Source organism: Chanos chanos, chromosome 12, assembly GCF_902362185.1.
Source record: "Chanos chanos chromosome 12, fChaCha1.1, whole genome shotgun sequence".
Classification (NCBI taxonomy): domain Eukaryota; kingdom Metazoa; phylum Chordata; class Actinopteri; order Gonorynchiformes; family Chanidae; genus Chanos; species Chanos chanos.
In genome coordinates this window covers 9049451-9063597 of record NC_044506.1, presented here as the reverse complement: position 1 = coordinate 9063597, position 14147 = coordinate 9049451, and the positions used below count along the sequence as shown (strand labels likewise).

General features: G+C 45.6%; 1 protein-coding gene across 1 annotated transcript in view; it reads left to right on the top strand.

Moving 5' to 3' along the window:
• The first annotated feature begins 1006 nt into the window (after window positions 1-1006).
• The window catches only part of pard6gb (par-6 family cell polarity regulator gamma b), a 31887-nt gene continuing 18746 nt past the window's right edge, over window positions 1007-14147 (top strand). The window contains exons 1-2 of the mRNA XM_030789303.1: window positions 1007-1090; window positions 6254-6476. Of these exons, the coding sequence (XP_030645163.1) occupies window positions 1019-1090; window positions 6254-6476 (295 nt within the window). The 5' untranslated portion in view covers window positions 1007-1018. The remainder of the gene's footprint in view (window positions 1091-6253; window positions 6477-14147) is intronic.

Below are 14147 nucleotides of genomic sequence, written 5' to 3'. Positions count from 1 at the left end.
GACCAATACGTTTGACCGCTTGACACTCAATCTCTATTTGAACAAGTTCTGGCATTGCATTGTTTCTGTCATGTTTAACTGAGTATGCGGTGAATATTTTGTTTGTTTTCGATCCTAACAAAAATGGTGACGTTTAAGATATCCCGATAAAGACCGTGCACTAGCCATCTTACCTGATCGTCAGGCCATGTAGCACAAGGGCTGCGTTCGTAATGTTATTTAAGGCTGTGTTTACAACAGTCTGCTCCCAGACTGCGGTGAACTGGCTATATTGGAGATGCTGTCTGACCGCAGCTGTTGGGTCCAGGCGCCGGTGAGTCTTTAGAATGCAGTAAACCTGGAGACAGTCTTCGGGAATCTCACTGCGCACCAACACCGCATACTCATAATTCCTCACGCGCTGCACGGGTCTTTGAAAACTCCCTGTTCAAAAAACAAGAGCTCTAATCGCAAAGGTTTATTATTATTAGTAGTAGTAGTAGTAGTATTGTTGCTGTTGTTGTTGTCTTTGTTGATTACACATAAACATTAAAGCTTTGTAGCTGATATTTGTATATTTGAAGTCATTACATGAAATGTTTCAACTACTTTATTAAGATGAGGTATAAAAAGATTATTTATTTTTAATTTTTCAATATGTAGATAAAGCGCCATTTGCATGCTCCCTCTAGTGAATAGGAGGTCTCGTGCTATCCAACAGTCCCTGTGAAACACTCACGCTCGCATTTTGGGAGGACTGGTGTTCACAGCGTTCAGAGAAGCAGCGATGATGTCATTTGAAAACTCAACTCACTCCCCCATTCAGAGAGGCGGCGATTAGACCTCTTTGCCTTTTATTTTTGTGTTGAAGTTTCACGCGTGTAACGAACTGTATCACGACTCTGAAGGACCGAAGGAGACAGAGACACGACAGCGGAGGGTAAAGTTTTCCGCAGACATATAACTGGATAAGAGGATTTTACCAAAACCGAAAAGCCCCTTGTGGTACGGGCTGCACTGAGAACTTTTCACCGTTAAAATGAATCGGAGCTTTAATAAATCACAGTCCTTGCGATACTTGGACATCAATGCTGTTGAGGTTAAAAGCAAGGTGAGTGTTGGATGTATACTTTTACCGCAAATATGGAACAGTTAGATATACGCTCAGTAAAGTAAGGCAAATGTATACTTGGGACACGAATCTTATGGTCTCGTTGAAGTTTGGAGCACGGGATGGATACAGCTACACTGTTGGAACGTTAGCTGTTGGCTAACTGGCCGTCAAAATAGCGTGGTTTTGTAAATATAAGCTATACAGATTGTTTTTAGCGCGCGGTGCCGTTTGAAATCCGCTTAAAGTACCAGTTTGTGGAATTTAAGACATATTTTGGTCACATCTGTGTTTTGCACCAGTTTACTAACTACCCTCCAACTTTAGCTAACCCTTTCCCCTGAATTTTTGAAGGAGCTTGACTATTCCCGCGAAACCGTAACGGACTCATTTCTTCAAAGTCTGAACTTTTCAAATGTTTTCGTAAATGCGACAAACCAGTTCTTTTAATCTACGAGATAAATGTACTTTTGTTTAAGAGACACTGGTCCATGTGCGAGAATTCCACAGGTTGTGATATTGTCCAAGAGGAAGCAAGTTGCAGCCTTTACAAAACTGTTGTTGGAAGGGTTGACGTCCACTTGCCTCACCTCGCCTTGCATGGGAACACTAGTTTAAACAGAGTTGGATTAACAGCGGTGTAATGTGTCATTAAGTATCACCGCATTCTCTTTTTTAATCATCATTATTACTATTTGTTTACAGAATATATAGTTAGTTTTGTATCAGCTTGAGCTGGACATTCCAATGTTGTTCATTAATATCTATGAGATTGAGGTGATACATTTGGGGGTGGGGAGGGGGGGCTGGTATCGTTGCTAGGAGCAGAAAAAAATTAAGTACAGCATGATTCATAACCGTGTGTTTCTGACGTTTCTATAATGTTAGAACTGAAGTCTCGATGTTACACAATATTATTACTTCCAAACGTCACATTATTGTAGCACATGTAAAATTCCACTGTAAGGAGTTTTTTTTTTTTTTTGCATTTCGCTTGAAGCTCTCTGTAATAACTGGCTCCCCCTCGGTGAAGAAATTGTTCTATTTCTGTCAAACTGATTATCATCCACTCAGTCGATTTTCTGCTCAGTTATGTCTCTCGACCTATAATGTGCACCCGTAGTTTTACAAATACAGTGTATACAGTAGCGGATGAAAGCGTGTTGGAAAGCAGGTGTTTCAGTAGCGGTACACTTGTCAAAGCACCAACATTAATCCCACAGCTGGTGGATGGGATATACAACTGTAAACAAAGCCTCAAAGCACAGAGCTCAAAAACACAGCATTTCCCCCTCAAGTCATGTTTACTGACAAGAGCTGTCCGTAGGGAATGGCTCATTACGACTGAGTTTAATTCATTCTTCATGGTGCCCTTTCAAAAAGCAAATGTTGCCACCAGGTACCATAATAGAATCCACGAGTACGCTAGGGGAATGAGTTTATGATAACAGCGGCAAGGAAGGACGGTTCCCTGCCTGTTTCTGTGCCGCTTCGGAGCCCCTGTCTAGTCCAGTCTATGGGTCAGACAGATTTTATAATCTCTGGGCCGTGTTGTGGTAGTGAATGTGAAAGCCCTAATTGACGGAATGCTTGGGCACGGTGCCCGTGGCTGGACCCTTCCATTGTCTGGTTTTGTGGAGCTGTAGTATTCAGCCGTGCTCTAATTCATAACAGGGACTGGAATGCTTGCCTACTGTTGCCAATGAAAGAGAGCCCTGTCTCTGTCTGGGAAGACAAGAGGCCCTCATCAGGCAGGCAGCCCCTCTCATGGAGCTCACAGATACTCAATTTGAATGCAGGAGTGGTGTGGATTAACCTGGTGGGTTTTTTTTTTTAATTTTTGGGCCAGAACCAGAATTGCGAGAGTTACCTCAAATGAGAAAGGTCCCTCACAAAACAGACAAGTGTGAATGCATTTTAAAGATGTTCCATGGGAAACTAGTTCAGCCTGTGTTGCAGGACCCCACATCATTCTCTCTCTCTCTCTCTCTCTCTCTGTCTCATCTACATATGGAGGGCTTGTTTGGAATGGTCTCTTGTCTGCAAGGATCAAAGCTGTAGTGGTATGCATCATCACTGCGATGCCAAAACGATGTGTTTCTAGAGCATCAGCCATCAAAAGAATGTTGCAGATGCATGACTCATCTTTCCCTCTGTGACACGCTATTGTGACATCACACAGATACCTTCTGTTTCTCCCACCTTGTTCTAATCAGTCAGAGCCTGTCTTATGACAGCAGCATGGACAGAGTTCCTGTTTCTCACTGGCCCAGGAAAAGATCTTTTCGTGAAAGGAACTGTGTCACCGATAAGAAGAAAGCAAAACAAAAGAGGAAGACAACGTGACATACCTCACAGTGTACTTCTGCGTTAAGATGGTGTCTTTTGTGCCTGGTTATCAGACACTATCAACAAAGAACTGATTGATGCGGCTACAAAACAAAACAAAAAAAAAAGACAGTAACCACGCGTACGTGCGTGTCAACATACACTAGTCACAGATGATCAGCACTGCAGTTGAACTGTGTGGCTGGTTTGGTGTTGAAAAATCTGAAACTAATAGACCTGTTTTTTGGGTTTTATAGCTTGTGTGTGCCTGAACCCGTAGCACAGCAGGAAAACACTGCCCTGATCAACACAGCTCTTCCTGTGTCAGACTCAGCAGGTTTAACGCAGACCTGGGCTGGATCCATGTTCAGGCTTGTGCTGTCCCAGATCTGAGGCCTTCACTGGTCACACATTGCGCAAACAGCTCCAGGACAAAGTTTGAACAGCCCCCCCCCCCCCCCCCCCCCCAACACACACACACACACACACACACACACAAATACTCACACACAAAAAGCGCAACATGGCCTTCCTTCCAACTGAAGCCAAAACATTTGACCTAGAGCAGATCATCCGCAGTAAGTAGCTCAGACTGGGACATTCAGACCAAAAAAACCCCCAAAAAACAGCAGCCAAAATCTATTTGTCAGTATGTTTCTTTTTTCCTGCTATATTTCTTTCTCTGTGTTTGTTTTGTTTTTTTTTTATTGGGACTGAATCCATGTTTGCAATTATAATAATGGAAACTGAGAATGCTATGTCCTGCTAAGCTACATTCAGCTATATTCTGCTAAAAAGGCTGAAGCTTTCTGCTGTTAGTTGCTGTTTAGAAGAAACTGTTTAGATTCTTGTCCTCGTCAAACTCGTCACCTTTTGAGAGGTTTCCGGATCACTGTGCACATTGACGAATGAATGAGACTCAAACAATGAAGCGCAGACTGAGAGATGCATATCTCTTTGTGTGTGTGTGTGTGTGTGTGTGTGCAGTATTACACACACTTGCTATCACACTATCTCACCGGCACCGCACACTCATTCCAACATTCATACTCCATGTTTCTTTGGATAATGACACAGTGCAGTTGACTCATCGAAGCTTCTTCTCCTGAGCGGGTAATTACAGCAGTGCAGTGCAATCCACAAATTACTGCTGTCTCACTGCTATTGAGAGACACAGAGTGGAGCCTGTGTTTTTCAGGCCTGCGCTGGGGCAGCCCACGCACGCACACATGCACGCACAGATACACACACACACACACACAGACAGGGCTTAGGGTTTATTACTCACACTGCTCCAGTCAGGGTGGGCTACATCACCTCAGCTTGACCTGCTCTCTTCTCTCAAGTGGCCGAAAAATCCCTCAGACAGACTGCTCGCTATGAGTTTCTTAACAAACTTTCTATGTGTGTGTGTGTGTGTGTGAATAAAAGGTTCCTGTCCTGTTCACCTGATTTCTCTGCCCAGGAAACCGGAGAAAACATTACAGCGTGACATCCGTTTGTTCACGTGCAGTTGTGTGTGTGTGTGTGTGTGTGTGTGTGTGTGAGAGAGAGAGAGAGAGAGACTCTGTGTCTTTTTCAGAAAATTTGTGCTGCTCCGCTTACTCATCGACCTGCATTGTTCTATTGTCTCTGTGGCTGCTGCTTCCCTCGGTTTCCTCTTTTCAAAAGGCCAAAGCCCCCGAGTTCATCAGGACTTCTGGCACACACACACGCACGCACACACACACTCTACATGTTTACGTGGAGTCCTGTTTCTATGGTTAGTTTCGTTGCTCCGTGTCAGCGGTCAGAGATTCCCGGGGTGTTTGCAGACTAAATAGATTAACCATAGACCAAAGACTAAATACGTTGTGTTTTTGTCTTTCCATGGCCAAGACCATCCAGAATGCCTGTTGTTTATGGCCGTGGTGTGGAGAGAATATTATGTCTACTTTTCATTGCTCTCTGGAAAGAAGAGGGTGAGAGGCACTGATATGAAACAAGCCCTGAGTGTGACTGTGAGCGCTTTGTGCTTTAGATCAGGTATGGCTAATCCTCCCTCTTCACCAAGGCCACAGTTCAGACTGAATTTTACTCCAAGAAAAAGACACCTGATATAGCTGTTTGCTGTCTTTAGGAGTCAGTGAAGTGAACATTCAGGTGTGTTACGTAGGGAATTTTAACTCCAGCAGTGCAGGAGTGAAGCATTCTTGAGAAGGACTGACTGATATACCTACATGTAAGTCTGTGTGCTACCCATATAGGTTACTAATGTGTTGTTGACAAAGGGGGGTGCTTACAACCGCCCCTCACCAATGTCACACACACACACACACACACACACATATATTTATATATATATATATATAAATATAAATATAAATATAATATAAATATATATATATATATATATGTATGTATGTATGTATGTTTTGGTTTTTTTTTACCCAGAGAGTATGTACCTGTAGCTGCACTTTTCAGTCTGTTGGAGAGCACAGTGCTTGGTTCATATGCAAACTGGCTTGACTGTGGTCCCCCAGAACCTTTTTTGGGCAGCCTTGTCACCTTATTTTGGGATGAAACAACTGTGGTGAGATCTGGTTCCCTGCGATGGACTGGCGATGCTGTCCAGGGTGTTTCCCCACCTTTCGCCCAGTGATCGTTGGGATAGGCTCCAGCATCCCCTCGCGACCCTAATTAGGATAAGCGCCTTAGATAGTGAGAGAGTGAGAGATCTGGTTCTACTGTCCTCTTGGGATTGTTTTGTTTTGTTTTGTTTTGTTTGTTTGTTTGTTTGTCATTTTTGGGATGTGCCGAGTTTCATCCTGTTTTGCGTTCTCTGTTCCGCTGCAGTATGGGGCTGAGTTCCGGAGGTTCTCCGTGGACCGCGTGAAACCCGGCAAGTTCGAAGAGTTCTACAAGCTCATCGTACACATCCACCGCATCGCCAACATGGAAGTGATGATTGGTTACGCCGACGTTCACGGGGACCTCCTGCCCATCAACAACGACGACAACTTCTGCAAGGCAGTGTCCACCGCGCACCCCCTGCTACGGATCTTCATCCAAAGACAAGGTGTCCCCTTCTCTCTCAGTCTCTCTCTTTCTCTTTCTCTCTTATTCTTTCATTCTGTTGTTCCTCTCTTTATTTTTATTCTTTTAAGTCCTAACTCTTATGTGCCCACCCTGCTACCCTCTCCTCATATTCCACACCCCCTCTCTCTCTGTGGACACCCCCACCCCCATCCCTTCTTCCTCTTCTTTGTCATGTTATGTCTTCTCTCTCTCTCTCTCTCTCTCTCTCTCTCTCTTTAATGAGATTACGGGGGTTGGATTCCCACCAAAGTCCCCCTTGCTCTGCTTTTCTAGGCTGCTGGGTCATTTGTTTGATTAAGATAACTAGGCCCTGTTGGCTTTGTCTCTCTCTCTCTCTCTCTCTCTCTCTCTCTCTCTCCCCCTCTCTCTCTCTCTCTCTCTCTCTCTCTCTCTCTCTCACTGACCAAAAACGTGAGAATGAACCAAAGAGGTCAGGCTGGCTGATAAGTGGTTAAAATTCAACGTAGTGAGGGTAGAGCCATTGAGTAGGCATTCATCCATTTCAGTTTCGCCCTCTAGTTTTTGCCCCATGCTGTGGTCAGGGTTCATGTAGTCACATGATGGACCTGTGGGATTTTAGTGTTGTGGTGTACTCTTTCTCTCACACACACACACACACACACACATACACATACACACACACACCAGACTTCTCTCCGCATGGCCTCTATATCTGTTTTTTTGTATGGCAACTGCATGTACCCCTGTCACTTGTGCCCTCTGGTTGGCCAATGTGTCTGTGTATATGTGTGTGTGACTTCCTCCGATGTGGCCTGGAGATCATTTCCTGTAGGAAAGACTGGCGGTTTGATGGGACTGCAGAGTGACAGAGTTTTCCTGTGGGGAGGTTCTTTTGCTCCTCTCTCTCTCTCTCTCTCTCTCTCTCTCTCTCTGACTGAGATCCACTGCATTGGGCCAAATCCACACTCAACAGTGCAGTGTCTTGCGACTCAGTCTATGGTTGACTCATAAACATAAAGCCCCACAGATGGAGTCGTCTCTCCTGTTCCCTGTTCACCAGACAACAACCAGTAATAAAAGTTTAAGAATTTATTTAACAGAAAGAAAACCATAGCAAATGGAAAAGATAGACTAATGAACCAGGCCAAAGTCACAAAAGGGACCCCATTAACTATAAGAGAATACTGGAGAAAAGTGAATAACCTAACAAAACAACACAAAAGCTTACTGCCCCCCCCCTTTAAAATAAACAGGAGAAAAACTACATAGTCAAAAAAAAAATGGCACCCACCCCCTACCACTTCTTCGCAAAAAAATGTACGATAGTCTTTTTATTATCTATTGCTTGTTATTCACATCCGCATTAACGATATATCGTTACAACCGTTAATGATGGTCCTGGGAGCAAGGAGTCCAGCGATTTTCCCACCTGTGGTTCTACCAATCCTGAAGGGCGGCATGTTTTTGGCACACCCACCTTTGTTGTGGGTGGAGTGACCTGTGAAGAGGAGAGGGGGAGGGACAAATGCCAAGCAGGAGACACATCCAGACACACACACACACACACGCTCACACACACACTCACACGCACACACACGCACACTCACACACACACTCACAATCACACTCACACACACACTCACACACACACACTGACACACACACTCACACACACTGACACACACTGACAAACTCACAACCCGAAATAAATCATAGATAACATCCTGGGGAATAGCAAATGGCCTTTCTCTGGGCACCGGGGTCCATCTTTCCAGGAGTTTTGTGCAGAAGACTGTGCTGTGCTGTCCAGTGAAGCAAATGCCTTGGCTTCGTTAGCAGTGTCTTTAGCCAGACTTTAGACAGTTGATTTAATTAATGCATTGAGTCTTACAGGTGTTTTTTTCCTTATAGAGTGTGGGACTTGTTGTTTACCTCTTGCTGTGAGATGGCTCTGCTCCTAGTGGTGGCCTTGAGTGTGTGTGTGTGTGTGTGTGTGTGTGTGTGTGTGATGTTGCAGGCTCTCCATCACCTAAAGGAAAAGCTTCTCATTGCAGTCATTTGGAAAGACTGTGTGTGAGCGTCAGGGCTACCAGACATTCCACAGGAACAAAAGACCCGCGTGAAAAGAGAAAGAGAGAGACACACTGTGGGCTCGTGTGTGTGTGTGTGTGTGTCTGTGTGTAAAACGCATTCACTGACATCCTTGAATGCAAACCTACCCATACCCTCTGTGTGTGTGTGTGTGTGTTGTGTACAAATGCACCCAGCAGTACTCACATGAAACCCCCCAGAGAAGAGTGTAGGTCTGTTGACTCTGAAGCACTGTCAGCACCTCCAGTAAAGCTCTCGAAGCGCAGCCGTGTTTTGACTGTATTCCAATGTGTGGAGCACAAAAGGTGTTGACTACCAGCCTGGGATCTGTTCGCTTGTGACTCATTGGTTGTTAATGGACTTTTACTATTTAAAAACTGAGCACAATGGAAAGCAGAGCATTCAATACATATCCAAAGAGAAGGTGTGACTATGAAAAATGACGTGACACCGAATGGAAAAAAACAAACAAACAACAACAACAAAAAAAAGGTCATTTTAGTAATTACCACAATTAGCCTAAAGGCTGTCACCATTACTGTGTTTCCGAGAATACTGTTGAGTATAAAGAATATGTGGAGTCACTCGTGTGTGTGTGTGTGTTGACACACAACACCTTGGCCTTTTGGGTTATGAGAGGCTCTGTTTTATTTTTCTGTATGACAGCACAAGTTGGAGGTTGAGCCAGTCAGTGGGGTTGTTCTATTATGGTAATGAAGGCTGTTGCTCATCGCTCAGAGAGCCATTCAGCCCTAACTCTGTCCATTGTGCTATGTTTCAATGAGGCCCATTCTCATGGTCTGGCCCACTCCTACACCCTGCGTGTGAGTAACCTGCTCCCGGCACCGCTGGGCCGTACCGAGGAGGGCTAGCACACACCAGAGCCTGGGACTTCCCGTCATCAGCCCACCTCCCCCAAATACACACACACACACACACACAGATACTCACTCTGTCTTTTCTCACACACAGATACTCATGCTTTCTTTCTCTCACAAACACACACTTACACATACAGACACTCACACTGTTTGTCTCTTTCAGACACACACACACACACACACTCACACACACACAGATACTCACTCTGTCTTTTCTCACATACAGGCACACAGATACTTTTGCTTCCTTTCTCTCACAAACACACCCTTACACATACAAACACTCACACTATCTGTCTCTTTCAGACACAGACACACACACACTCGCGTTGTCTCTCTCTCACAGACACACACTCACACATACAGACACACATACACGTACACTTACACAAAGATACTCACGTTGTCTCATTCTCACACACACACACACACACACCGTGAGTCAGTGTGAGTCCAGAGCCATTCTAATGCAAAGCCCCGTCTGGACATGCAGACATTACAAACCCTTTACAAGCCCTTTGGAATTCAGATCCAACCAAGCCTGGAGACCCTGCAAAACAGCTAGATTTCTCTTAAAACTCTCCTCTCTTTCCTGCATGTCTCTCCGTTACGTGGTTTATCTTTGGAATGCCAGGGGTGACGTCCTGCATTTAAATCCATAAAAGAAAGCGCTAAGAATCGGGCCAGGGAGGGAACATCAGTTTCCTTCCCACAGGCAAACATTGAGCTCTGTTTGGGTCGGGCTTCCCCTAACTCTGACCCGACTGACTCAAGATTGGTTAATACCCAGGACTGCACAGTGAAGACTCTGGCTCAGACAGCAGCCGCCCCCCTCCCCCCCCCCCCCCCCCTCACCCTCACCCCCCTGGAGACACAGACTCTGGGGACTTCCAGCATGGAGCATTCTGGGAAAGGCTCATTGATGTACACCTGCTCTGGCTTGTGATTGGCCGAGGGCGGGTCAGGGCCTCACTGATGTCTGGGTAATGACTAATCTGAGTCAAAGGAAGGGAAGTGAACATGGATGAGCCCTGTAGAGTCCTGCTTTCCTCCTCTTGTTGATTTAACCCCCTGATGCTCTCCTCTCTAACCCTGTGCAGAGAGAAAGAAGGAGAGAGAAAGAGAAAGAAAACAGGCTTTTGGCTGTGGGATCGTTTTCGCGACGCACGAAGGCTAGAGCATGTGGGACACTCATGGCGTTTATGTGTTTCACTTTGCCGTGCCACGCGCCTTGTTAGTGCAATGCTGTGACATGTCTCTGCCGTGTTAGTGTCATGCGTGTGTCAGTGAAGTGCTGTGTCTTGTTTGTGGCGTGTGTTGCGTTGTGTAGAATGACTAAGCTCTTATGTTGGTGCTGTTCCCGTGTGTGTGTGTGTGTGTGTGTGTGTATTACCGATGTTGAGTTATAACACTGACTGGGCCAGCCACTGAGATAAAATGCAACAACAACAGAAAAAAAAAACAATGAAGATTAAAGATTTGTGAGTGGGTGCACGTGTGTGTGCATGTGTGTGTGTGTGTGTGTGTGTGTGTGTGTGTGTGTTTAATCTCCCCTGATGGAGATTGTGTGATTATAAATGGCTCAGGTAGAGGAGCATGGGCACATGTTTTTTTTTTTCTCTCTCTCTCTTCTTATGTTTCTCTCTGCTTTCTCTCTTTTTGCGTGATTTCCTGATTTTCTGTCTCTGTGTATGGTTCTGTGTATGATGTCATCGTAGGCTCTAAACAAAAAAAAGAGGATTTGACTGTGGTTTTTCATCCTATGTTTTAACTTTGAACTTCATGTTTTGTCTTACGTGAAGACACGTTTTGCTCACTTTACTTTGAAAGATTTTCTGCCTTTTTTTTTTTTTTTTAAAGCTGTCAGTTTGCTTATTAGTGGTAACTAGAGATAGACACACATATGTGCTTTGATCACTCTGTTGCTGAGGTTATTAATACAAACACATACGGTTTTATGGCTATGCTGAGTCAATGGTGAGCAGAGTTTGTTTGTGATGAAGGCGTCCTGTTACTGTTGAGTCAGTCTTTTCTTTCTTCTAAGCAGACTACACAGGTAACTGCGCAGTAACAATATCGAAACCAACTTATCCCTTAGCTCCACTGACGTGAACCGTGGTAGAGTTATGGAGGGAAAGACGGGGGGATTGAAAGGGAGGGGGGCAGAGTTTAGAGAAGGAGGTTACCTCAAAGGACCCAGCCAAGGCCTCATTCTCTGTGCCACACTGCCACCCGTCACTGCTGGGAAACCGAGTGGGAGGAATTGTATGAGTCGAGTCATGTGACCGGTCTCATTAGCGCGGGGTCAGAGGTCACAGTATCCCCACAGCTTCGTCAGAGTTGATCTGTGCCGACCGCCTCGCGTATCCCCCCCAAACCTGTCAGCCACGCCCTGATGACCCCCCCCCCTTCAGCCTGCCCCCTCAGTCACGACCGCGGGAACCCGACGGGGCTCTGTTAAGCCGTCCGCACGTGCGCGCACGCGGCCCTCCCGTCGAACCGCCTAACAGTTTATTTAAATTCGGCCGTTATTAAGAACCGCTTTTCAGATAGACGGAATTCAAATGAGGTCTTTGATGCGACGATATAGTGAGAACTATGTAAACGAGGGAGCGCGCAGGTTCTGGATCGGTTGCTTTTCCCAGAGAACCGTGTCAAAGTGTTTTGAACGCTAAATTGCCGAAATAGACTGTGCTAACCTTGTATCCCTGCCTAATACAGGCGGTCCTGCTCCTAAGCTCTTTGGATGTTCTGGCTTTTGGCAGAAAGCAGCGGGGTTTAAAATCCCTACGCTGATAAGGGAGGTCGTGTGAGTTCACGCGAGCTGCGGCGTAAAGTCAATGCGCGATTCCAAAGGGAACGTCGGAATATCGAACCTCCACACCACTCGAACAAGCGAGACTTCCTGTCAGGAGGGCTCAGGGTTTTAAAACTGGTTTTTGGAACAGTGTTCTTTTCAGAGACAGTACTGAAGCTACAGAAAAGTTCAAATAAAGCAAACAAACAAACAAACAAAAACAAAACAAAAAAAGAACCACCACCCCCTACTGCTACCACATTTGGAAAAAGTAAGAAGTCTAGGCCCAGGTTGCCATAAGAGCCCCAATGGGAAGGTTCATGGACAATTTCATCACAATACTGAAGGTTCAAATTCACAGTAGCTTAAATTAAATGGAATGAATAAGAACTGTGAGAGACCTGCTGCTATTTCTGCTCTTCCAAACTCTTAAATGTGTCACGGCAAGTGCCTCCCATGAAACGTAGCAGATTTAATCAGTGTTTTTTTGGCCCTTTGGAGTAAATTTGGACCAACGCTCTTTACCCTGGTTAGGGCCGTGTCATCTACTTTTTATAAACAGCTGAAATGTTAAATCTGTTATCGAGAGAACAACGCTTGGCTCGGCTTGAATAGGGAAAGTGTCATGCATTCTGTTAATGCAACTGAAACAGCTTTTGTTTCTTAGACCGCTGCCTTGGGCATTGAACTGAAAAGATTGCCAAGTGAACTGGCTGTTCTTTTATATTTCTGTCGTTTCTCGAGAAATTAACACAGAACTTTGAAATTCGCCTGTGCGTTCAGCCCTACAGAGAGGGGGAGAGAGAGAGAGGAAGAAAGAAAGACAAAAATGTTTCATCTCAGCCTTCACTCATCAGTTTCCATTCTAATCTCTGTCAAAAAAAAAAAAAAACCCTCCTTAATTTGTGCCAGAAGTACATTTCGAGACATTCTGTGGCGCTACCGGTGTTGGGTTCGCCCACGTTTCGGGCTATTTTTAACACACCCTCACCTCTGCTTCTCGGCAGACAGACTTCTTGACACACTGTATGAAGGGAGGAGTTGACCCACCTCCGTGGAGAGTGAAGTAGTCAGCGCACTCGCATTCTGGGAAGATGTCAGGGGTGGGGGGAAGGGAGGGGGGGGCTGGTTGTGTGAAAAGTGAGCAGCGTGTGGGAGGCCGTCTCTCAGGTTGCCTCTGACACCCCCTCAGAGTGATTGATGGCCGGTTGGCAGTTGGGGGGCTGGCCAGGGAGGGGGTTCCCCCGTGTCACTGGACTCGTCTCCGGGGCCGTCATCTGTAGGCAGGTCTACTTTACCCCACTTAAAGGAGAGATAAAGAGACCAGGATCACTGAGATTATCAGATATGAGGTGGATCTTCTTTTATAACCTCAAGGATCAATTCTGTGTGTGCATGCGTGTGTGTGTGTGTGTGTGTGTGTGTGTGTGTGTGTGTTTAGACAGTAAAACACATGTTGATTATGTTTACCCAGATTCAGTAACACACACTTTCACACAACCCCGGTCATGACCAAGTGTTCTGGAAATCATCTCCTCTTCACCTGCTGGGAAATTTCATCTCTACCCAACTCCTCCACACACACACACTCACACACACTCACACACACACGCACACACACACACACCAAACTCAAAAACACTCACTCACAGTCATACACACTCACACTCACTCACTCACACACACTCCTCACATCTGTAGCCTATTGGCCGTGTGAGGGAGGTGGTGAGAACAGTCTCTACAGTCAACCACTGTGTCGGCCTGTCCATCCTCCCTCACACAAAACTGACTTCAGCCCTCACTCACTCTCCCAGCCTTACAGGCCTCTAATGCTGCCTGCCTGTGTGTGTATGTGTGTATGTGTGTGTGTGTGTGTGTGTTTTATATGGGTGAGGAGAGTCAAAGACTAATGCACCCTGTC